Genomic DNA, 26,392 nt, shown 5'->3' with positions numbered 1-26,392 from the left:
AAAATTGATGCTTAGGACTGAGAGTGTTCTGCAGCCCAACCCTTCGACATTAAACTTCACTCTAGACAGTGTTCTCAAGTGCTTTGGTGGGGGTGTGGGGTGGTGGTCAGGAAGACTCAGCAAATAACAGATAAGCTGAACTGATTCTTGTTATTGTAAAATATTACAATTACAAAAGAATAGATTAAAACCAGAAATATTAAGGCATAATGGGTCAGTCGGCTATCTTATAGAAAATATTAGAATGCAAAAATCTACAGCACATTACAGGCCCACAATGTTGTGCTGACTATGACCTACTCGAGAAACTGCCCAGAAATTCCAAACTGCATAAACTTCTATTTTTCTGAGTTCCATGTACCTGTCTAAGAGTCTCTTAAAAGACCCTATTGTATCTCCCTACCACTGTCTCTGGCACTGCATTCCACGCTCTCACCACTCTCTGTGTAAAAATCTTACCTCTGTCATTCCCCTTGTACCTGCTTCCAAGCACCTTAAAACTATGCCCCCTCGTGTTAGCCATTTCAGCCTTAGGAAAAAGCCTCTGACTATCCACAAGATCAATGCTACTCATCATCTCACACACCTCTATCAGGTCACCTCTCATCCTCCGTCACTCCAAGGAGAAAAGGCCTAGTTCACTCAACCTATTCTCATAAGGCATGCTCCTTGTAAATCTCCTCTGCACCCTTTCTATTGTTTCCACATCCTTCCTGTAGTGAGGCGACCAGAATGGAGCACAGTACTCCAAGTGGGGTCTGATCAGGGTCCTGTATAGCTGTAACATTACCTCTCGGCTCTTAAACTCAATCCCACGGTTGATGAAGGACAGTGCATCGTATGCTTTCTTAACCACAGAGTCAACCTGCGCAGCAACTTTGAGTATCTATTGGACTCGGACCACAAGATCCCTCTGATCCTTCACACTGCCAAGTCTTACGATTAATACTATATTCTGCCATCATATTTGACCTACCAAAATGAACCACCTCACACTTACCTGGGTTGAACTCCATCTGCCACTTCTCAGCCCAGTTTTGCATCCTATCAATGTCCTGCTATAACTTCTGACAGCACTCCACACTATCCACAACAACCCCAAATCTTTGTGTCATCAGCAAATTTACTAACCCATCACTCCACTTCCTCATCCAGGTCATTTACAAATATCACGAAGCATAGGGGTCCCAGAACAGATCCCTGAGGCACTCCACTGGGGACTGACCTCCATGCGGAATATGACCCGACTACAACCACTCTTTGCCTTCTGTGGGCAAGCCAGTTCTGGACCCACAAAGCAATTTCCCCTTGGATTCCATGCCTCCTTAATTTCTCAATAAGCCTTTCGTGGGGTACTTTATCAAAAGCCTTGCTGAAATCCAGAAATACTACATCTACTGCTCTTTCTTCATCAATGTGTTCAGTCACATCCTCAAAAAATTCAATCAGACTCATAAAGCATGACCTGCCTTTGACAAAGCCATGCTGACTATTCTAAATCTTATTATGCCTCTCCAAATGTTCATAAATCCTGCCTCTCAGGATCTTCTCCATCAACTTACCAACCACTGAAGTAAGACTCACAGGTCTATAACTTCCTGGGCTATCTTTACTCCCTTTCTTGAATAAGGGAACAACATCTGCAACTCTCCAATCCTCCAGAACCTCTTCTGTCTCCATTGATGATGCAAAAATCATCACTAGAAGCTCAGCAATCTCCTCCCTCGCCTTCCACAGTAGCCTGGGGTACATCTCATCCAGTCCTGGTGACCTATCCAACTTGATGCTTTCCAAAAGCTCCAGCACATCCTCTTCCTTAATATCTACACGCTCAAGCTTTTCAGTCTGCTGTAAGTCATCCCAAAAAGTGCCAAGATCCTTTTCCGTAGTGAATGCTGAAGCAAAGTATTCATTAAGTACATCTGCTATCTCCGTCAGTTCCATAAACACTTTTCTATTGTCACACTTGATTGATTCTATTCTCTCATGTCTTATCCTGTTGCTCTTCACATACTTGTAGAATACTTTGGGGTTTTCCTTAATGCTGTCCGCCAAGGCCTTCTTATGGCCCCTTCTGGCTCTCCTAATTTCATTCTTAAGCTCCTTCCTGCTAGCCTTATAATCTTCTAGATCTCTATCACTACCTAGATTTTTAAACTTTCCGTAAGCTCATCTTCTTGACTAGATTTACAACAGCCTTTGTACACCACCGATCCTGTACCTTACCATCCTTTCCCTGTCTCATTGGAACGTACCTATTCAGAACTCCATGCAAATACCCCTGAATATTTGCCACTTTTCTTCTGTACTTTTCCCCGAGAACATCTCTTTCCAATTTATGCTTCCAAGTTCATACCTGATAGCCTCATATTTCCCCTTACTGCAATTAAATGCTTTCCCAACTTGTCTGTTCCTATCCCTCTCCAATGCTATGGTAAAGGAGATAGAATTATGATCACTATCTCAAAATTGCTCTCCTTTTGAGAGATCTGACACCAGACCAGGTTAATTTCCCGATACCAGATCAAGTACAGCCTCTCCTCTTGTACACTTTTCTACATACTGTGTCAAAAAACCTTCCTGAACACACCTATCTGTTATTTGTTAAGTGGGGTGCCGTGCACAATCCTAATCTGATGTAAAACAGATGTGGGAGCATGAGGGAACATCTGTAAATCTCCAGGAAGGCCTTCTTCATTGCTGTTGCTGTGAGGTCCGGGTCTCTGCTGAGAAGAACAGGCCCCCAGTCCTCGGGGTCGTGTTGCCGGTGGCCGTTGGCGAGGGCGTTGTAATGCGCTTGGCAGAGGATGGTGCTCAGAGAGGCTGTGCCGGAGGGGTGGTCGGAGGCTCAACGGACTCGGAGTCCGCTGTGGTCGGAGCGCTTTCACTGTGTGCTGCATCTGCGAGGCTGAGTCCAGCGCGCTGTGGAAATCCATAGCAGGGGTACTCCCTTCTGCCGCCGGCGTGGGATGACGAGTCTATCGGGACCCTGAGGACTTGTGGAAACTGTGTGTGGTGGTTGCTTTAGAACTTATATTTTTTTTCAAACATCTTTGGACTATTTTTACTGTGCCCATGGTCTGTTTTTTTTTAAAATCAACTATGGTATTGTCTGCATTGTTGTAACTACATGTTAACTATAACTATGTGGTTTTGTGTAGGTCTCGTAGCTTTAGTTTTTGGTTTGTTGGGTGGTAGAGTTGATCTCCTGACTTGGTGTGTCTGGGTAGTCTTGTTTTGTCCGGTGGATTTGGAGCTCCTTTCTGGGGAATGCGCTAAGATGGTAGCACGATATTAATATGCAGCAGCCTCTCCAGACTCTGGATTGGGGATTGCCAAACGTTATGTGAATTTTCTGGTGTAGTCTGTTTTGTCGTGTGCTTTTGTGATATCATGATATCATTCTGGAGTACGTTGTCTCATTTTTAACTGTATTGCATTTGTGGTTTCTAAATGAAAATAAACTGAAACTGAACTCAACTGAATTGAACTAACAAACTCCACACCATCTAAACCCCTCGCTCTAGGGAGATGCCAATCGATTTTTGGGAAATTAAAATCTCCCACAACAATCTTGTTATTATTACTACATCTTTCCAGAATCTGTCTCCCAATCTGCTCCTTGATGTCCCTGTTACCATTAGGTGTTATATAAAAAACACCCAGTAGACTTACTGACCCCTTCCTGTTCCTAACTTCCTCTCACAGAGACTCCGTAGACAACCCCTCCATGACTTTTTCATTTTCTGCAGCCATGTCACTATCTCTGATCAACAGTGCCACGCCCCCACCTCTTTTGCCTCCCTCCCTGTCCTTTCTGAAATATCTAAAGTCTGGCACTCCAAGTAACCAGTCCTGCCCCTGAACCATCTAAGTCTCTGTAATGTTCACAACATCATAGCTCCAAGTGCAGATCCACTCTCTAAGCTCATCCACCTTGTTCATTTTACTCCCTGTGTTAAAATAGACACATCTCAAGGAATCAGTCTGAGTGTGTCGCTTCTCTATCACCTGCCTATCCTCCCTTTTACACTGTCTCCAAGCTTTCTCTATTTGTGAGCCAGCAGCCTCTTCCTCTGTTTCTTCAGTTCAGTTCCCACCCCCCCAGCGGGTCAATTTTAAACTCTCCCCAGTAGCCTTTGCAAACCTCCCCACCAGGATGTTGGTCCCCCTGGGATTCAAGTACAACCCATCCTTTTTGTACAGGTCACACCTGCATCAAAAGAGGTCCCAATGATCCAGAAATTTGAATCCTTGCCCTCTGATCTCGCTGATCATCCACACTGCCAAGAGACTTACCAAAATTTTATGGAAGATCATGAGATACAAGATCAGAATTAGGTCATTTGAGCCATCGAGTCTGCTCCACCATTACATCATGTCTGATCCAATTTTCCTCTCAGATTCAACTTCCCACCTTCTTCCCATATCCCTTCATGCCCTGACCAATCAAAATAAACAGTAGGCATGATTTACTATTTAAGAATCATAGAGCACTACAGTACAGATACAGGCCCCTTGGCCCATCTAATCTATGCTATAATTCTGCCTAGTCCCATTTACCGGCACCTGGACCATAGCTCCCCATACTTCTCCAAACACTGATCATTGATCAAATGTTTGGCTTCAGGAGAAGAAACAACTTGTGTGTGAACACATCAAGCAAATTACAACTTTGCAGGTAAATTCAAACTCTTCTATGGATGGTCACTATGAGTCACTCTCCCCTGCGTTCTGAGCAGTCATAAGGTCCTTTCTGAGTCATCATCACCTCCATTCTGAAATCATGACATTTTTACGTTAACTTGAGCTTTTAGTCTTCAATTTAGTAAAAAGAAACAAATCGTAGTTTGTTTCATGGCAAACAAAGACATATGCATTGTGGACAAGTCTTGAAGGAAGCTGCATACTTGCCTAGTAGAATCTTTGCCTGAGGGTTGGGGAAATCAAGAATCAGAGAGCGTAGGTTTATAGAGCGAGGGGAGAAATTTAATTGTAACCTGAGGCAAATTTGGAATGTTGGTTGATGTGGACCAATTGGGCCGAGAGGTCTGTTTTCCATGCTCTATGACTCTAAACAACCTGTTCTTTATTCTCAAACTGTACCCTCAGTCAGGGAAAATATCCATCTAGAATGTCGGACCCCCTAAGAATTTTATAAAATTCAATGAAATTGCCTCTCATTCTTCTAATCTCTGGAAAATATAGTGTCATTTTTTTCTCCAAACTCTCTCTCTCTCTCTCATTATCCCTGGAAACATCATAGATTCTTTGCACTCCCTCTGGAGGCAAAAACATCCTTTCTTGAGTAAAGAGTCCAACGCCATAGACAATGCTCCAGATGCAGTCTCACCAAGGTACGATACATTTGCAGCACGACGTTCTGCTCCAAACAATCAAGAAAGGGCAAAAGGCAGCAACTATGATGCAAAGCAACAAAAAAAAAGGCATGCAAGCTAAGACCTGGGAACATTACACAGTCAGCTGTGAATTGTTCATTTTGAGTATTTCTATTAGGCACCATGCTAAAGCTAAATGTGCTGCATCCACAGATAGATGTACTCAAGTTACAGAAGGGTAACTGAACACTATCATGTCATCAAGTTTAAAGCCAGAGCCTGTGGTGCTCATTTATAAAAAATGAGTACTAGGCAGAAACATTAATATGAGTGCAGGATAACTATCACAAAGCACTATATACTAATTACTCCAGCAATGTATAGCTAGACATTTGATACAAAAAACCATTTATCTTGTGTGCTTCCCGTTTCCTTTCCTCAAAACAATCTAGGTTTTCAAAGAGAATACTTCTATAGTGCAAATAATGAAGTCTGAGATTTTCATTCACTGATCCCAGGCAAAGCAGACTAGGAAATGCTGGTCAGCATCATAAATAAAATAAGTTCAAACATGAATAGATATTGACTGCTAAGAGCAAGCGAAAAATCAGAATGGTCACTTCAAAAGAAATCTCAAAGTATCTTTTAGTCATAGCAGGCAAAGTACTTACTCAAAAGTTCTAACCAACAGACCTCAGATGGTCAGGATGCACAACAGCTCCTCTTTCCCCATCATCCTCAACACAGACGTCTCCCAGGGCTGTGGGCTGAGCCCACTGTCTTGCACTCTACTCACACGACTGCATGGCCAAACACCCCAGCAATCTCAGTGTTAAATTCACTGAAGACAAGGCAGTGGTGGGGCTCATCATCATCAATGATGAGACGCCCACAGAGAGGAGCTGGAGCTCGAGGCCTGGTGCCAGGAAAATAACCTCCTCCTCAATGTCAACAGCAAAGGGGATGGTTATCGACTTGAGGAAAACTCACTCTTAACATTGACAGTACAGCAGTGGAAATTGCGAGCTGTTTCAAACTCCCGGGATCACATCTCGCATAGCCTCTTATGGTCCCAGAACACTCTCTCCATAGACCAGGGCCACCATGACATCATGATGACAAATTCCTCTACCCTTTTTAGTAGGTTCTTTAAGTTTTCTTAAAGCCCACTACATCCCCCACCATCACTATCATTTCCTTTCAGAGTCACCTTACATACAGACACTCCTGTACCTAGCATTATTTTATGTACATGCAATCAGCACATGTATATACACTAATTTTGTGCATTTATACTTATTGCGTTCTTTATGCCTAGTGTTTTCTATGCTGCATCAGATCCAAAGTAATAATCATTTTATTCTCCATTACACTGACAAATGACAATAAACAATTTTGGAATTAATGTTTTATACATATTTTAATTTCCAAATAAATCAGTGATCATAGTTTAAGTTCTCTCTGCCAAAACCATCAACCTTTAAAAACTGTGTTAACAAAAACACTCTTGAAACGCAAATGTGAAAATGCTAGAAAAACTCAAGAGTTAAACTTTTCAGGTTACTGGTTCACGAGTACCAGTAAAATTCAAAACACAAAGCATGTTTCAAATTGCAGAGAATGGGACAGGTTGGAGAAATTTCTCTTGTAGAGTTTCTTGTGGAGTTGGAATGATACAATTCATGGTGTGTATTAAAGCAGTGGTATTGGCAACTGAACTCATCTCACTCCTATCCTCTCTGCATCTAGCCCTTCACAAACTTCAATGAATTGGTTCTCATTCTTCTAAATTCTAGAAAATATATTCTGAGTCTTCTCCAACACTCTTCCCAGGAAACAGGTGAATCTTTGCTGGGCGGGGGGGGGGGGGGGGGCAGGCAGATTATAGGCGGCATATAAAAACATGGATAGAGGAAAAAGTTGCTGAATTGCAAGAGAAAGAAAAGCATTACAAATGCTAGAAGTTCAAAATAAGAATTTACTGTTGGCAATATGTAGCAGGTTAGACAACACTTGTGGAGAAAGAAAAAGAATTAACGCAGCTTAATGGTTTTCATCAGTTTTGAAATCCTGGTGATCCCTTTGTTTTCTACCCTCCCCTTCTTCAAAAGGTTCAACTTTTAATATTTCCAATGAAAAGCCTCAGCTTGAATCATTAACCTTTCCACTCCTGCCCCACCACCAACACATGTTGTCAGATATCAGCATTTCTAGCATTTTGTTTATACTTTAACCTTTAATTGCAATTTTATGTTTGTCTTGGAGAATGCACTGTTCTGAAGCTTACTGAATGTTGCCTTTCAATAAAGCTTTATTATTTCAAGTTATTGTTTTATTATTTCTAAGATATAACCAAGAGGCCAAAATTTAAAACATTATCATTTATCTCAAAAAGATATTGTGTGTCAACATGTAAAACGCAATTATATACCATTATACACAGGTTATATACACAGGTATAATTAGCATAAGGGCACTCTGAATTCGTACCTCCCTTACCATGCCTGCAGATCACTCTAGTTAAAATATAGAGAAATTTGGAAGGTACATATGGACTTATTCTATATTATTCTACATGTCACTAGTTTAATAATAGTCATTAAAGTCAGCCCAATGCAGATTACAATGAGAAACAGACGCTTGCTTCTCTAATAAACTGTAGCTCTAAAGTAACAGGTTCAAATGCATATTTAGTCAGCCTGTAGTGAAACAGTGAACCAGAGATTTTAAAATCTGAAATTGGAATTTCAATTATTGTCACAAAATCAATTCAGATTTAAAACCATTCTACTAAAAAAAAACACAATCATATCTCAAACCTCCCTACTGAAAAATCAATGGGTTCAAAACAGAATTAATCAAAGCAAAATCCTTCTTAAGACACAACAAGAGAAAATCTGCGCATGCTGGAAATCCAAACAACACACACAAAATGCTAGAGGAACTCAGCAGGCCAGGCAGCATCCATGGAAAAGAGTAAACAATCAACGATTTGAGCCAAGACCCTTCAGCAGGACTGGAGAAAAAAAAGATGAGAAATCTGACCAACCAAGGCAAAACCAAAGTTGTTAATTATTTCTTGTAATCATATCCTTCCAACATCATGATTGTGCCAGTTTTTTAAAAAAAACTCATTTAGGACCTCAGTCACCACCAGTCTGTCAAATAATACAAAGGTCAGATCAATAGTAAATAGTACCAAGATTTTCCTACACCAAATATTCATAAGCTATAGTCAACATTTACCAATAAACTGCCAGCTCAGAAGACATAACATTTGATACTGCTGTGTGTCAAATAGTGATGACTGATATGAAATAATTAAGGCAACATACCTGGGTAAGTCTTTACATAAGTCATTTTATTGAAATCTTCAGCCATGAGGAACTCCTTAAAATATATGTAAATATCTGTAATCAATACTTATTCAATAATTTAGACAAAATGATTACAAAGGTAAATTACCAAAGCCCAAAGGCTATGTAGTGTTGGTAAAAAGGGTAGTACAACATGCCATCTTATTGTTTTCATGCCCACACATGCCTTGTGAGATTAGTGTGAAATGGTGAAATTATCTGCAAAGATATTATACCAGTTTACAGGATATCATTTCTAAACCACCAGTGACTTTATGGGTTCCCATAATAACAACAGGAAGGAGTAACCACACCCAGCAGGGAAAGCATCATGCAGATAGATAACTAGAGCTCTGAAACAACTGTGACTGGAGTTTGAACCTTGCTCCGGTTGACTCAGTCGGGAATTGCCAACATTGATGGTCAGAGGAACGAATTCTAGATTGCATTCTATGAATAATGTACAGCTGTCAGCTAGTGCTCTGCACACGGTACAGTCATAATCCATCTTTGTGGGCTAGATGAAGTTTATTGTTCTTAGACACTCGAGTTAGTTATGAGTTCATAACTATATTTTCAAAAAGAGGTCATAATCAATATTTTTTAGGCCGGTCTCTCTCATTCACTCATGCACACACACACACACAAACTTGGCAAATGATGTATATCAAAGTCCTTTCTAGCAAATGCACTGTCACAGCCGTTAACTAGTAATTGCACTGTGGGACCCAGGTAAAGATACCATTTAACCTCAGCAGTCTACACAATTTTGGTGGTTGCTTTTGGTCCGATTTGTTAAAAAATCCTTCAATATCAAAAAAAGGGTGGGGGGGGGGGGGAAGCTGGATTCTTTTAATAAAGTATTGTAGTAGGAAACAACCAAATTGGGCTTTGTCACTGCCATATGGATAGAGATTGGAATTAGTTTGTGAATCCTTTGCAATTACTTGGTATTCTGCATTAATTACACTTAAAATATGGTCTGATCTTCAGCTAAGTCACAGCAGTAGACAAACACAATCTGCCTAAACTAGTAACACAAACAATTGGACTTTTCATGTCTTTATTGAACACATTGTTTAACCATTCACAGTCCAGGCTGGAAAAAGTACGTGAACCCTCATTTAATAACTCATAGAACCTCCTTTAGTAGCAATAATCTCCACCAAACGGTTTCCTGTAGCTGCTGATCAGCCTTGCATAATGGAGGAGAAATTTTAAACTATTCCTCCATATAAAACTCTTACAGTTCATCAATATTTTTCGGATAATTGCTTGAACAGCCCTCTTCAGGTCATGCCACAACATGGGTTAAGGTCTGGATTCTGACTTGGCCATTCCAAAACACAGATGTTCTTCTTTTTAAACCATTCTGTTGTTGATTTACTCTTGTGTTTCGGGTCATTGTCTTACTGCATCAACCAATTTCCAATAAGCTTCAGGGAATGGACCACTACCCCAACATTCACCTGTAAAATATCTTGATAGAATTTTAAATACATCATTTGCTCATGATTGCAAGCTGCCCAGGCCCTGAGGCAGCAAAGCAACCCCAAACCATGATGCCCCTTCCACCATGCTTCACAGCTGCGATGGGATTTTGGTGTTGGTGTGCAGTGCCCTTGTTCGTCAGAACATTTCTTCCAAAAAGTTCAACTTTGTGTCATCTGCCCACAGAACATTGTCCCAGAAGTGTTGTGAAACATCCAGGCGGTCTTTTGCAAATTTGGGATGTGCAGCAGTTTTTTTTTGGAGAGCAGCGGTTTCCTCCGTGCCATTCTTCCATGAACACCATTGCTGATCAGTGTTTTTCTTATTGCAGACATATGAATAGAGACTTCAGCAAGTTCTAGAAATTTCTGCAGGTCTTTTGCTGTTACCCTTGAGTTCTTTTTCACCTCTTTCAGCATTGCACGTTGTACTCTTGGTGTAAACTTTGCAGGACTTCCACTCCTAAGGAGAGTAGCAACAGGTCTGAATTTCTTCTATTTGTAGACACTTTCTCCAACTGTAGACTGATGAACTCTCAGGTCTTTAGAGATGCTTTTGTTGTCTTTTCCAGATTAATGCATCTTTACAATTCTTCCTCTAAGGACCTCTGAAAATTGTTTTAATTGAGGCATGGTGCACATAAACAGATCTTTCTTGAGAAGAGCAGGCTCTGTCAGTAACCTGACTGTGTGTCTTTTTTGCATAGGGTGGGCACCTCTACAACCCACACCTCCAATCTCATCTCATTGATTGGAACACCTGACTCAATATAACTTTTGTAAAAGGCATTACCCCAGAGGTTCACATACTTTTTCTGAACACGGACTGTGATTGTTTTAATGGTGTACTCAGTATTGATTAGAGAAAAAGTACAATTGTTCGTGTGTTATTAGTTTAAGCAGATTGTGTTTGTCCATTACTGTGACTTAGATGAAGATCAGAGCAAATTTTATGAATAATTAGTACAAAAAAAATTTGTTTAGTACCATCCCACAGAATGCTGATTAGTTACCATACAATTACTCTGAGAGTCTGAGTATTCACAATATCATACCTCAATGAGCTTTAACAAAACAACATCTATCATGGAATCAGAGTATAAAAACAGGATCTTTGGCCTGCCTACTGGGAGCACACCTACTATTAAATACCTACGTGCACACTAATTCCACTTTATTCTCCCTGCAATCCTCTCAACTCCTTCAAGATGTAACCATTCAGCTACACACGAGGGTCAATTGGCAACAGCCTAATTACATTTTGAAACTTTAAGATTTGGGAGGATTCTGGAGGACTGAACGAAAATGCCTGTAGTCACAGGAAGAATATGCAAAATCCACACTCACAGCACCAAAGATCAGGAGCGAACCTAGATCACTGGGGCAGAAAGGCTGCACTGGAAACTTGTGAAGCTCTGCTCAACCCTCTGCCGGGAATGACTGCCCTCCCTCCAATGGTATTCCCACAGAATGAATCATCCATGGCATGCTCCGAGAAGTGAGGGCTGGAGGAAGTGGCCCGCCACTCAGCTTTGCCGAAGGCTGCATCCTGTTTAGTGTGGGTGATTGCTGAGAACCACCAGCAGCTTCTCCACATATTGACAATTTACCTGGGTGCAATGGAAACTGCAATCTCTGTCCATCCCTCCCTGTTTGGCTGCATTTCTTTCCCAACCAGAGGTAGAGCTCAATAGCCAAAGACCAGTCTGTATACAAATACACTGACTCCTTTAAGGCTTTGGTTCCATTGGTGCTCTTTCCAGGATATGTATTCTGAGCACTAATCAGGTACTAGAGTCCTTATTATTCAGCACAGAAAACAAGAATAGGCAGATCATGTCAGAACTGAGTATTTTACTCAAGTTAGGCCACAGCTGAAAGACTGGGTACAGCTCAGTTCACACCACAGAAAAGACGTAACAGCACCAGAGAGAGATTTAGGAGAATGTTGCCAAGACTGTAGCAGCTTAATCCTATTTTCCAGAATCAGCTTTAATCAAGTGTCTGAAACCAGGAGTTCCAGAAAGAATAATTAGGAAGGACTAATCATTTTTCTTCAGAAAATAGGTCAATAACCAGAGGAGGCAGTGATGCTTTTAAGAGCTCTGCTACGTCACAGCATCAGCATCCCTGGTTCAATCCTGAACTCAGCTGCAGCTCGTGTTCTTCCTGTAATAACATGGATCTCTTCTCATATCAGAATGATATGTAGGCTGATTACTTAAGTGCCAACTGTGAACTAATGTACAAGTAAGTTGCAGTGTCTGTAGAGAGTGGATGGCGTTGTGGGAAAAATAAAAGGCGATCACTATAAATGGTTACATGATGGTAGGCACGGACTTGGTGGGCTTGTGGCCTATTTCCACGGAGTATGACTGATTCACTGAAATACAGATTTTTTTAAAAACAGAATGAATTGGGGGAAAAAATATAAAATCATCCAAACATCTTTGCCCCAGAGAGAAGTGGGGTTCTTGAACTTGCCACTTAAAAGAGCAACAGAGACAAAAGCAATCAAAATCCTGAGCAAGCACTTGAAATGATGGAATATAAAAGGCTGAGTTGGAAAGCCAAAGCAGCCAACATTGTCTATAGTTTTGGCTAGTACAGACACTATAGGGAGAATTACCCCTTTCTGTGCTGTCATTTTCCATGACTGACACCCTTCATGAATCCACTGTGCAACCCATTCATTTGGAAGTCCTAATTGTTTAGGATAGAAGCTGAATGTTACACCAGGTGCAGCAGCAAAACAGCTTGGCATGCAAAGATCTTGGGGCAAATGCCAAATCTGCCACGCCCTGGTGTGTTCAGGAAGTGGTGAATAATATTTGGAATTCGAAGCAGTTCATTCTTCTGGAGAAAATGACTTTATGTCACATTCTTTGAGGCTAACAGCGAGTTTAAGTGGAGCATTAATAAAATCTTCCAAAACAGTTAATCACCAACAACAGCAAAAAAATTGTAGAATGAGGAGGGGGTGTGCAGGGAGCAGGAAGCCATAAATACCCAAGTGAAACAACATTTGAATGTACACATTTAGAATTTAGCAAAGATGCAAAAGAATGAAAGTAAACAGACTTTACATCTAACACTGAACGTAGATCAGTTTTATTCTTGCTATGGCGATAAAAATAAACTTAGTCTATTTTAATCTTAATCAGTATGCCCAGAAGAGAAATAGAACATAATGCAGGCAGGCAAACATACCACAATTGCTCCATTATCTTGTCCAATAAAAATCCGTTTGTTATCGGGGTTGTAGGAAATGGCAGAACAGGGTGCTTTAAAAAAAATGAAATTGAGTTATTAATGTCATCTGAACACATCACAAAAGATTACTCTTTGAAGGAAAATACACAGGAGATTCACAAACTTCTGTATAACTATGAAATTCATACCTGCTAGATTGGTTTCTCCCCTTCAAACAGGGCTACTTCAATATTTTAGCTTTTCCTTTTGTTGATCTAGCCACAAAGATAATCGGTGGCACTAGAATAGTTTCCAGTAATAATCCTAACTCAAACCTTTCAATAACATGCTAATGACACTCTTAGAAGGAACTGAAAATGCAACAGCTCCTTACAATGATAACGCTGTTAGAGCAGAAGTAGCAGCAGCAGCTTTAGCTCATGTAATATCCCTTAAATCAAAGAACATTGTAAACAAAGAAATAACCCCGTTTATATAAAAAGAACAAAAGTGTTCTTGAGTGGGATCTGTAATGGCCCTGGGACATCCCAAATTCTTCATTGTACAGAAATTACTTATGTTCAAGCTACATAAACAAGTTCAGCAATTTATACACAAGTTCCCACTTTGCTTTACGTTTGTTAGAAAGAGGAACAAGACCAGTTTTGGTGTTTTTCACTCAGTTTATGATGAACTATTACATGTACTCTGAAAGCCACAATCTGTGATATTACAACACTCCCCATCAATTTGCTTATTGCACCAACAGGTCAACAGAGGATGCCATCTCCATGACACTCCACTCTGCCCTGACCCACCTGGACAGCCCCAACTCTTACATCAGAATGCTGTTCATTGACTTTAGTTCGGCATTCAATACTGTTACGCCCTCAAGATGATTGCCAAACTTTGCCAGCTTGGTATCAGCTCATCCCTCTGCAATTGGACCTTGGACTTTGTGACTAACAGATCCCAATCTGTTAAATTAGACAATCTTTCCTTCTCCATTCTCACCCTGAATACCGGCGTGCCTCAAGGCTGTGTGCTGAGCCCTCTTCTGTACTCCCTTTTCACCTAAGACTGCGTTCCTGTACATGGTTCTAACTCCATAATCAAGTTCACAGACAACACCACGGTGGTTGGCCTGATCAGAGGAGATGACAAGACGGCCTACTGGGACGAGGTCCAGCACCTGGCCACGTAGTGTGCTGACAACAACCTGGCCCTTAACACCCAGAAGACCAAGGAGATCATTGTGGACTTCAGGCATGCTAGGAGCCACACTAACAATCCCATCTACATCAATGGGGCTGTAGAGGTGCGTGTATCAAGCTTCAAATTCCTTGGTGTCTACATTTCCAATGATCTCACCTGGTCCCTGAACTCCTCCATCCTGATCAAAAAGGCACAACAGCGCCTTTATTTCCTGAGGAGCATCAAGAAAGCTCACCTCTGTCCCAGGATACTGACGGACTTTTACCGCTGTACCACTGAGAGCATACTCACCAACTGCATCTCAGTGTGGTATGGCAATCGTCCTGTATCGGACCGCAAAGCACTCCATCGGGTGGTGTAAACTACCTAGTGGATTATTGGCACTCAATTGCCCACCACTGAGAGCATCTACCATAAACGCTACCTGGGCAGGGTGAAAAGCATCATCAAATATGCATCTCACCATAACCATGGACTTTTTACTCTCCTCCCATCCAGTAGTGCTACAGGAGCCTCCGCTCCCACACCGGCAGGCACAGGAAGAGCTTCTTCCCTGAGACTGTGACCCTGCTGAGCCTCACATCACAGCGCTAAGCAGTATTGCACCCATATTGTACTGTCTCAGTACTTTTATATTTGTGTGCTGTAGCACTTACTTTTTATTCACAGTTATTTTGTAAATAACACTATTCTTTGCATTTCTGGTTAGATGCTAATTGCATTTCATTTGGCTTTGTATCTGTACTCGGCGCAATGACAATAAAGTTGAATCTAATCTAACCTAATAGTTTGTGGTAATGAAAATCTAAAATACAAGCAGCTCTCAGGTTCTCTTCCCAAGAATCTGAATTTTCTTAAGTCAGAAATGTCTATTTTCCATAGCTACCCACTTTGTATCACTCTGCATACACTTTGATTCTTTTACTTACATGGAAAATTCACCACAATGCTACCCATAATTAAATTAATGGAATAGGTTCTTTATCCAGTTGTTAAAAATACCATGAACCATTTCATTAATATTGTAACTATCTTGAAAAAAATTCAGAGAATTTGTGCAAAATCAGATTTCTGGAAATCATGTTATCTGTAACCTGGGGTGCCCTGCATATAATCAGGAACCAGAGGACTAGTTCAAGCACAGCTGCAGTACAACATGGAACTGCCTCATTAAAGGAAAGATGCTACAGTAACAGAAGAAATTAATGAAATTCATCAACTCTTTCCAAAAGACAGAAGAGCAAAAAAAGTATGCATAAAACTGAGAGGACTAAATACTGAAATACCTCCCTCCCTCCATTGTGAGGTAAATGATTAGGAAGCATGGATGTAATGCAATTGGCAGAATGATTACAGAACAATTGAGGAAAATTATCTCACCCTAGAGCAGGGGTGTCAAACTCATTTTAGGTCACGGGCCGGATTGGGCAAAATGCAGCTTCATGCGGGCCGGATCAGTCGGGCGCGTGCGAACGCAGCTTTCATTGCCTCCGTTTTTTCAGCCTGTTCTCATGTGTCTCAGTCTCTGCTATAACTACAAAGTGTTTCACTTCACAAATTCCGTTCCTTATGAAGAAGACTGCTGAGCAAGCATTATTTTTATGATTGGTATTAACTTACAATCATAGGCTTCATATCGCCGGGCCATTAATAATTAAAATAATACATCTATCTAAAATGATCTCGTGGGCCGGATATGGCCCGCGGGCCTTGAGTTTGACACCTATACCCTAGAGAATAACAAAGGTCTTAAGTGTCAGTCCAAACGCACAGTTGAGGTAGAAGCCCGCAATATATTTACAACATGCTCTTTCTAACACTTGATAGAATAGAAAGGAGTTGTAGATAGGAAAAGCCCCAGGGCTTCTTGGGAGGCTCTGTTGAAGGAGTAGCATGCCAGTCTCAGACTCCAAGCTTACCGGTAATAATAATACACGGGCGCAGGAAGAGACAGGAATAATGTCAGACGAAGATGGGACATAAGTGCAGCACAATGATATAAACAAATTCAGCAGATCAGTGGGGCAGAAAATTGCCATCAAGCTGATCTAAGCAGAGCAACAAAGAAAGAATAAAGCCATTGATTGTGTGGGGATAGGAGACACATGACTGGTAAGTGACTGGGACAACACATTTCAAGAACAACCTACAGATTCTGTGCAGGGCCTGTGACGAGGAGGATCTGTAACCTGAAACATTAATTCTACTTCTCTTTCCAGAGAGGCTGCCAAACTTTTCCTGTTTTTGTTTCGTGTTTCCAGCATCTGCAGTTTCTCGATTGTCATTTTCTAAAAAGTAAAGGGATCAGAGCCAGACCAATCAGGCAGCCTAATAAATGGAAGCTATCAGAAAGCCAAGCTCAATGAGTACAAGAATATAAAAATATTATGGGTGCTGGAAATAAATGGACAAATAACACCATGGAGAAAGAATTTGTTTTAGGTTAATCAGAAACATCATTCATCCAGAACATTTATCTTACAAGATTTTGCTAATAAGTGGCAACTCTTTGCATGTAGCTCTGATGGCAATAATCAAATATTCTTGTTTAGGACTTTTAGAGTTGAAAACCACAGACACAGCTATGGGTACCAGTGGACCAGTTGATCCAGAACTATTCAAGGAGTCCTGGTACGACCTACAGAAGACTACTTTAAGGGCAAAAATACAATTCCCACTGAAGGTAGAAACAGAATCGGATGCTCGTCGGCTCTGGTAGAGTTTGCGGGCCATTATTTCCTACAAGGCAAAACCTAACATCTAAGGGAGAGCCAGTGGATGTAGTGTACCTGGACTTCCAGAAAACTTTTGATAAATTCCCACATAGGAGATTAGTGGGCAAAATTAGGGCACATGGTATTGGGGGCAGAGTACTGACATGGATTGAAAATTGGCTGGCTGACAGGAAACAAAGAGTAGTGGTTAACAGGTCTCTTTCAGAATGGCAGGCTGTGACCAGTGGGGTACCACAAGGTTCGGTGCTGGGACCGCAGCGGTTTACAATATACATTAATGATTTAGATGAAGGGACTAAAGGTAACATTAGCAAATTTGCTGATGACACACAGCTGGGTGGCAGTGTGAACTGTCAGGAGGATGTTATGAGAATGCAGGATGACTTGGACAGGTTGGGTGAGTGGGCAAATGTATGGCAGATGCAGCTTAATGTGGATAAATGTGAGGTTATCCACTTTGGTGGCAAGAACAGGAAGGCAGATTACTATCTAAATGGAGTCAAGTTAGGAAAAGGGGAAGCACAATGAGATCTAGGTGTGCTTGTACATCAGTCAATGAAAGCAAGCATGCAGGTACAGCACGCAGTGAAGAAAGCTAATGGCATGCTGGCCTTTATAACAAGAGGAATTGAGTATAGGAGTAAAGAGGTCCTTCTGCAGCTGTACAGGGCCCTGGTGAGACCCCACCTGGAGTATTGTGTGCAGTTTTGGTCTCCAAATTTGAGGAAGGACATTCTTGCTGTTGAGGGAGTGCAGCGTAGGTTCACAAGGTTAATTCCCGGAATGGGTCATATGTCGAAAGATTGGAACGACTGGGCTTGTATACACCGGAATTTAGAAGGATGAGAGGGGATCTGATTGAAACATATAAGATTATTAAGGGATTGGACATGCTGGAGGCAGGAAGCATGTTCCCGCTGATGAGTGAGTCCAGAACTAGAGGCCACAGTTTAAGAATAAAGGGATAGGCCATTTAGAACAGAGATGCGGAAAACCTTTTTCACCCAAAGAGTGGTGGATATGTGGAATGCTCTGCCCCAGAAGGCAGTGGAGGCCAAGTCTCTGGATGCATCCAAGAGAGAGTTAGATAGAGCTCTTATAGATAGCGGGGTCAAGGGATGTGAGGAGAGGGCAGGAATGGGGTACTGATTGTGTATGATCAGCCATGATCACAGTGAATGGTGGTGCTGGCTAGAAGGGCCGAATGGCCTACTCCTGCACCTATTGTCTATTATCAAGAATGGCTGTGATACTTTACTCCTAGGTGAGCTTAATGTTTTTATGCATGCTTTGAAAGGGAGAATAAGCTGCACTTTGAGAATCCCTGCAGCATCTAGTGATCCTGTGATCTTTGACTCAGAGGCTGACATCAGAGCATCTTTCAGGGGCATGAACCCTAGCAAGGTGTCAAGCACTGATGGTGTACCTGGTAGAACATTGAAAATCTGTGCCTACCAACTGGTGGGAATGTTTAATGACATCTTCAATCTCTCACTGTTGCAGTTCAAGGCTCCCACTTGCTTCAAAGGGACAACAATCGTACCTGTGACCAAAAAGAGCAAGGCAAGCGGCCTCAACAACTATCCCTCAATTGCACTCACATCTACGGTGATGAAATGCTTTAAGAGGTTGGTCATGGCCAGAATCAACTCCTACCTAAGAAAGGACCTGAACCCACTACAATTTGCCAATCGCCACAATAGGTCTACAGCAGATGCGATCACTGTCTCTCCAATAGGTTTTGGATCACCTGGACAATAGTAATACCTATGTCAGGCTGCTATTTATTAATAATAGCTAAACATTCAACACAATCATACCCTCAATTCTAATCAATAAGGTCAGAAATCGGGGCCTCTATACCTCCCGCTGCAACTGGATCCCTGACTACCTCACCAGGAGACCACAGTCAGTGCGGATCAGACATCACAATTAACACTGTCACAATTCAAGGATGCAAACTCAGCCTACTGCTCTAATTTCTCCACACCCATGACTGTGTGGCTAGGCACAGCTCAGATGCCATCAACGAATTTGAGAATGATACAGCTATTGTCCGCAGAATTTCTGATGGTGATGAGCAAATGTACAGGAGTGAGACAGATTAGCTGGTTGAGTGGTGTCACAGCAACAACCTTGCACTCACTGAGAGTTCTCATTGAGAGATCAGCAGTGGAAAAAGTTCCCAGGTATCAACATCTCTGAAGATCTATCCTGGGTCCAACATACTGATGCAATTACAAAGGAGACACGACAGTGGCTATATTTCATTGGGAGTTTAAGGATATTTGGTACGTCATCAAAGTCTCGCAAATTTCTACAGTTGTACCATGAAGAGCATTCTAACAGGTTACATCAACACCTAGTATGGAGCAGCCACTGCACAGGATTAGAAAAATATGCAGAAAGTCTAAACCTAAGCCAGTTCCATCATGGACACTAGCCTTCCCAGCACTGAGGACACCTTCAGATGCCTCAAGATGGTGGCATCCATCATTAAGGACCCCCCCATCACCAAGGACATGCCTTCTTCTCATTGCTACCATCAAGGAGGAGGTGCAGGAGCTTGAAAACATAGTCAACATTTTAAGAACAGCTTCTTCCCTGCACCATCAGATTTCTGAATGGACAATGAACCCATGAAAACAATCTCACTATTTTGTTTCACTCTCTTCTTGCACATGTTAATTTAACATTTTATATATATTCCTTATTGTAATTTATAGTTACTTTTAAATCATTATGTATTACAATGTACTGCTGCCACAAGACAGCAACTTTCATGTCACATGCCAGTGATATTCAACCTGACTCTCATTTGTCTTCTCCCTCTACAGGTCCTCCTTGGATTATGTTTACTAGTTCTGATTTTCCAAATGTTGGGATGGGCAGCCAGGCAAAAAAACAACAGGGAGCTCCAAATCGACGGCGTAGATTGCTTGGGTGGTTGGGGCGGGGGGGAGGGGAGTTGGGTCATTGTCGAGAGATTGGGCTAAAAGGTAGTCAACAGGCCTAATAACTAAATATTTCAAGTTCACATTTATACTTTATCAGCTGTTCTCCTTACTTGACCATAGATCATGGGTTGTAATGAGGCATCTCCTGAATCCACAATTTCAAATAGTTGATAATACAATCAGATTTATCACCTCCCTGCCGCTGGTGAAACACTTCCTCAGCGGGTCTAATTATGTACTTTGTAACTTTCATCAGTTGTCACCAGTACACACTAAAACTTGCTTTGTCAAATGATGTTGAACTTTACCCCAACACTGCCCATCAGAATGCGGTGTATTCTGTAAAATTCCACCTTCGTCATTCGTGCTTCTCAATCATCACAATGTGGGGAAAAAGATTATCAAAGAATCATAGACACAGTTGATGCTTCCTTTTTGCATTTCAGATTAATGAAGGAGGATCCTTAAAGCAACAACAGAAGCTGATCTGGCATTGCAGTATTTTGCTGCAAAACAAGCTCCTCACATCAACCAAGGAAGGGAGAAGGGTCACACCTGGTAAAAGCTCTATTGAAGGCAATTAGAAAATACACTTTTAAACACTCCTCTCACCTGATACTGTGTGAAAGATGCTTGGCCAGTACTGACCACTGTCTCGTTTCAACCACACACGTATTGTTCTGCAGAAAGTACATGAAAATACTTATAAATAGTGCATAAAAATTCTTGCAAATATTCCAAATGGAATGGAAGTCTTTCCCCCAATAAAAATGTTCCAACCACAGCAAAATGCAGACACTTTCTCACCCTCATATGGAAAAAAAACCTACACATTTATATCTATTCAGCAATTTAGTTTTCCTTAATTTCAAATTCATATATTTAGGATCTTGAACAAGGGAAATATTGAATTCCCTTTAAGAAGGGAACTATATTACTTGCTGTGCAGGATATACCAGGGCTAATATAATTGCAAAAGGAGACTGGCTTTCTGCATCAAACTTAATTAAAACAAATACACTGACGTTGAAAAACAGTTCAAGACAGTACAAATATTTCAGAAGTCTCATATAAGTATAGTGAGTGCAAGAGAACATAAACAAAACGAGTCAGAAATACGAGTTAAAAATTCATAAACAGCATCACAAGCAGAGTGAAGGAAGCATTAATAAAGTCTCCCAGTTGCTGCTACTAGTTGAGATTAAAATTTTTCTTCAGAATAAATTTGATGGTTAATTATGAAATAAAATAGTCATGTGACAAACTAAGCTCACTGTTGTTTAATTCAATAGTCATATCATGACCGGCATAACTATGTGATTTCCATTAGAACAGTGAAATATTCAAATAAAAAACACATCTACTTTGTTGGCAAATTAAAACAAAACAATCCTCATTATTAAAAGTCTAGTTTTTGAAGTAAATAGCTAGCAAAGTCAATTTGACTACTAAAATATTTGTTTCAATTTTCTCAGAATATTCTAAAATGAAAAATGTCTATTGTAGGACAGAAAAATTATATGGATAAGGGTGGTGTGTGTGTGTGTGTGTGTGTGTGTGTGTGCGCGTGCGCGCGCCACTCTTAACAAAATGAAAATCAATTCATTTATTACTTGATAGGTCTATTAATTCATTGTATGGTAATTGGTTTATTATTGTCACATGTACCAAGGTTACAATGAAAAACTTGTCATACGTACTATTTCCACAGACCAAATTGAACCTACAAGTACCAGGGGGTGTACCTGGATGACTGGCTTGAGTGGGCCACCAACATAGAGACTGTGAACTAGAAGGACCAGAGTCCCCTCTGCCTCCTGAGGAGAATGAGGATGCAAGCCTCTCCATCACACGTTCTACCAGTCTGCTGTCACCAACCAGTACAACCTTCTATGTGGAGGTGTGCTGCGGCAAAAGGCATCAACATGGGTGATGCCACCAGGCACAATAGGCTGATTAGAAAGGCTGGCTCTGTTATAGGAGTCAGATTGGACACACTGTAGGCTGTGGTAGAACGAAGGACCCTACAGAAAATCCTGGCAATTCTGGATAATGTCTTCCACCGTCTGCATGCCACCTCAGCTGATCAGCGGAGCACTTTTAGTAATAGACTGAGGCAACTGCCCTGCTCCAAAGAGTGCTATGAGGCCATTCTTACCCTTAGTCATTAGGCTCAAAAATGAGTCAACTAAAACCAGGAAAGTAATGACCCCCCCCCCCCCACCTGTTACACTGTTTGAGGTAACTTATTTTTATTCTGTCTATTCTCTTCTAATATTTATGTATCTGTGATGCTACTGTGACACTATCATTTTCTTTGGGATCAATAAAGTAACTATCTAGCTATTATACAGTGACACAGTGCATTGAGCTAGAAAAAGGTAAAACAAAACTATGCAATAAAAAGTGTAAAAGCTACCTAAAAATTGAGTGCAGGTAACGATAAAGTGTAAGATCACGAGGAAGCAGATTGTGAGGTCAAGAGTCCACCTTATCGTACAAGAGACCCATTGAAGTATTTAATAGTGGGATAGAAGCTGTCATTCATTAAACCTGGTGATGCCTGCTTTCACTCCTTTCTACCTGATGGGAGAGGAAAAAGAGTATCCAGGATGGGTGTGGTCTCTGATTATTCTCGCTGCTTTAATAAAGCAGTAAGTAGCATAGGCAATGTTTAAGAACCAATACGGAAACTTTAGTACATTTTCTAATTCAAAATATTTGAGTAGTGGCAGTTTACAGATTGTTTTTCTTAAAAATATGAAATTAGTCTAATATTTAGAATCAGGATATCTGGTTGAAATAAATCTTTGATCTTGAGGAACGAAACAGTACAGCAGGATTTATAAACGTTACATGCCTTTGACTTTCATTAATACTTGGGATACATATAAACTGGAAAGGTAATAGCTCATCCAACATGCAAAACTAAATATTTTGTTTAAATCAAAACTGAATTTATCATTTAAGCCATATAAGGTAACAATGAACAGCTATTAACACGTTTTAACACACATTTTGTTGTAGGGTTTAGGTTAAATAGTCAGAATATTTTCCATGAAGGCAGGAAACTTTAACGTACCAGAGAAAAAAATAAACTTTAGTCATTTATATAAAATCTCATTCCATTCCTCCATATCATTTTAAGTGTATGTTAATTTTACTAATTATAAAGAGATTGCGACCACAGTACAACCTGAAAAAAAGTTTGTTGAAAAACATAACTTACTTCCCTTGTGCAAGCCATGAAAATTTCGAAAGAGATGCAGCTGTTAATATCTGCAGCGCCAATTAACGTCTCAGATCGACAACTGATAGACAGCGCTTTCTTTTTAAGACTTTTAATAGTTAGCTCAGTCTACCTCCCACCTCGGGATGTTTAATGTACGTGTTCAAACCTCGTAAAACATCCCTCAGGTCGTAAAATGTTTCCAGTTGAAAAAGAAACAGGGGAAGCCAGAAGAATGACGATTTCTTTTACAACCGAAACCGACTTCTTCCAAAAATACTCGGGGTGGGAAAAACTCCATCGTTGCTCACACACACACCAGGAGGTGGTGAGTTGAGTGACTGCTGTGCGCCCTAACAGGACGTAAACAAATGTATCGGTGGTGAAATCGCCCAGAAGCTCGTTAGTTTCACAAAGAAACCGATGTCTGCTCGGGACGAGAGTGATGCACACGGAATCCGCACGCACTCCTCCTATAAGGGGCTTCTGAGTCTGACTAGGGTCTCGGCCCGAAAAGTCGACAGTTTATTCGTTTCCATAGATGCTGCCTGACCTGCTGAGCTCCTCCAGCATTTTGTGTGTGTTGGATTTCCAGCATCTGCAGAATTTGTCTTCCCAACATTTACATTGCTTTTTTTTAGGTAAGAAGAGTTCCCGACCCCAAATCTGCAGCCCCAGATGCTTCTCCATACCTGTCCTCGCTCACTGTGATCACCCCGTCCTCCTTCGGGATAAGGATCGCCGCATTTACCGTGTCCTGGTGCCCCTCGATTTTGTTCAGCAGCACCGGCCGACTGCTTTGCATCCTGGAATGGATTTCTGCCGCCATCTTTCTGCCTTTCAGACAGTGATCAGCTGACAGGTTTCCTTTCTGTTTACCGTATTCACTCCAATAGAGGAGGCCGAAACTAGCTGTAATTAGCAAATGATTGGCATCCAGCTTCGGGCTGCAAATGCAATTGGTTTGATGAGATACAGGGGCATAAAAAGCATGTCATAAATTGGTCAGTCCTGATGCAGGTGTTTCCTCCACAAGCGCTACTCGACCCGCTGAGCTCCTCCGGCAGTTCGCTATTTTTGTGCCGCGGTTTCAGTATCTGCAGACGCTCCTGTCTACAAGCTTACAACACGTTTCTCATAATCATACTTCAACTATTATGAACGTTTCCAACATAGTTTAATATACCATTTTCTCCCCATTCTGTAAATCTACCTGTCTGTCCCATTGCTTGCAATTGAATACTAAATATTTTAAAAACACAAAATGCTGGCAGAACTCAGCAGGCCAGACAGCATCTATGGGAGGAGGTAGTGACGACGTTTCGGGCAGAAACCCTTCATCAGGAGTGAAATAACATGGGATGGTCGAGGGGGGATAAGAAGTGGGGGGAGGGATGACTTAATCATGGGGGGGGGGAGGCCAGAAACGTCGTTATTACCTCCTCCCATAGATGCTGTCTGGCCTGCTGAGTTCTGCCAGCATTTTGTGTCTTTTATTTATTTCCAGCATCTGCAGATTCACTCGTGTTGCCTTTGAATACTAAATATTTATGTTTTACCAAAGATTTGGAGAAATAATGGCATATTGTGTACATGAAAGAACTAAAATATTAAAATGCAAATGAAATTCAGATATTGCCACAGAATATGATGTAGCATATTAGACAATAGACAATTATTAAAATACATTACATATATTTTAATATGTAATTACAAAAACAAGGATCTGCCATGACTGATTGGTAGTGCAGACTCGATGGGCCAAATGGACTAATTATACTTTTATGTCTTATGGTCATATATAGCTTATCTATTTTTCTCCCAACTGGCTGTTTCATCAGAGTGGTGAATGATAAATTGTTGGACTGACATTGTGACACTTTTCAATTATGTCATCGCATTATTCTGACAGCAAAAGGAAACATACTCATAAATACCCTATTAAGGCATATCTCCAGTTGACAATAAATGAACTTTGGTGTTTGGTAACATTCCCCAGCAGGAAGTATTGTGAAAACTGTTCCAGTCAGCGCCTTTGGACAACTCAGAAGACCATCCATTGGAAGATACAGATCAATGGTGTTTGATTTTAAAAACTGTTGAAGGAAACACGTGGAAAGTAAGGACAGAAGTAAGATATATCACATGTATAAATGGAAAACACACCATGCATCATTGATTGGCCGGATGTGCAAAGTAAAATTTGTTATCTCAGTGCACTCATGTCACCACATACAACCCTGAGATACTTTTTCTGCAGGCGTATTTAGCAAATCTATAGAACAGTAGCTGTAAACTGTAAACAAACTGTGCAAATGCAGATATAAATAAATAGCAATAAATAACAAGCGTGAGCTAACAATATAACAGAGTCTTTAAATGCGTGTAGCTGTCCCTTTTTGTTCAAGAGATGGTTGAGGGGTAGTTAACTGTTCTTGAAACCAGTCCTGAGGCACCTGTACCTTCTACCTGATGGCAGCAGTGAGTAAAGAGCATGACCTGTGTGGTGAGGATCTCTGATGAGGATGCTGTTTTTCTACAGCAATGTTTCATGTAGATGTGATTCTATGGTTGGGAGGCAGAATCCACTACTTTTTGTGGGATTTTCCACTCATTATGTTCCCATAATAGGCCATAATGCAGCCAGTCAGCGGGCTTCCCATCACACATCTATAGAAGTTTGCCAAGGTTTTCAATGACATGCTGAACCTCCACAGACTCCTGAGGAAGTAGAGGCACTATTGTGCTTTCTTCGTAATAGTATTTATATGATGGGTCCAGGACAGGTCCTCTGAGATAGTGACTCCCAGGAATGTACAGTTACTGACCCTCTCCACTCTGATCCACCAATGATTACTGGCTCATGGACCTTGGGTTTC

General features: G+C 41.1%; 1 protein-coding gene across 1 annotated transcript in view; it reads right to left on the bottom strand.

Annotated features, from left to right (window-relative positions):
* wdfy1 (WD repeat and FYVE domain containing 1) overlaps window positions 1-24,805 on the bottom strand; it is a 48,591-nt gene extending 23,786 nt beyond the window's left edge. The window contains exons 1-4 of the mRNA XM_059947589.1: window positions 24,206-24,805; window positions 20,897-20,964; window positions 13,396-13,469; window positions 8,675-8,729 (exon numbers count right to left, since the gene is read on the bottom strand). Coding sequence (XP_059803572.1) covers window positions 8,675-8,729; window positions 13,396-13,469; window positions 20,897-20,964; window positions 24,206-24,342 — 334 coding nt within the window. The 5' untranslated portion in view covers window positions 24,343-24,805. The remainder of the gene's footprint in view (window positions 1-8,674; window positions 8,730-13,395; window positions 13,470-20,896; window positions 20,965-24,205) is intronic.
* Window positions 24,806-26,392: the final 1,587 nt, after the last annotated feature.

The sequence above is a fragment of the Hypanus sabinus genome, chromosome 2 (genome assembly GCF_030144855.1).
Source record: "Hypanus sabinus isolate sHypSab1 chromosome 2, sHypSab1.hap1, whole genome shotgun sequence".
NCBI lineage: Eukaryota > Metazoa > Chordata > Chondrichthyes > Myliobatiformes > Dasyatidae > Hypanus > Hypanus sabinus.
The sequence above is the reverse complement of the archived record's forward strand: the minus strand, read 5'-3'. Positions and strand labels throughout refer to the sequence as shown.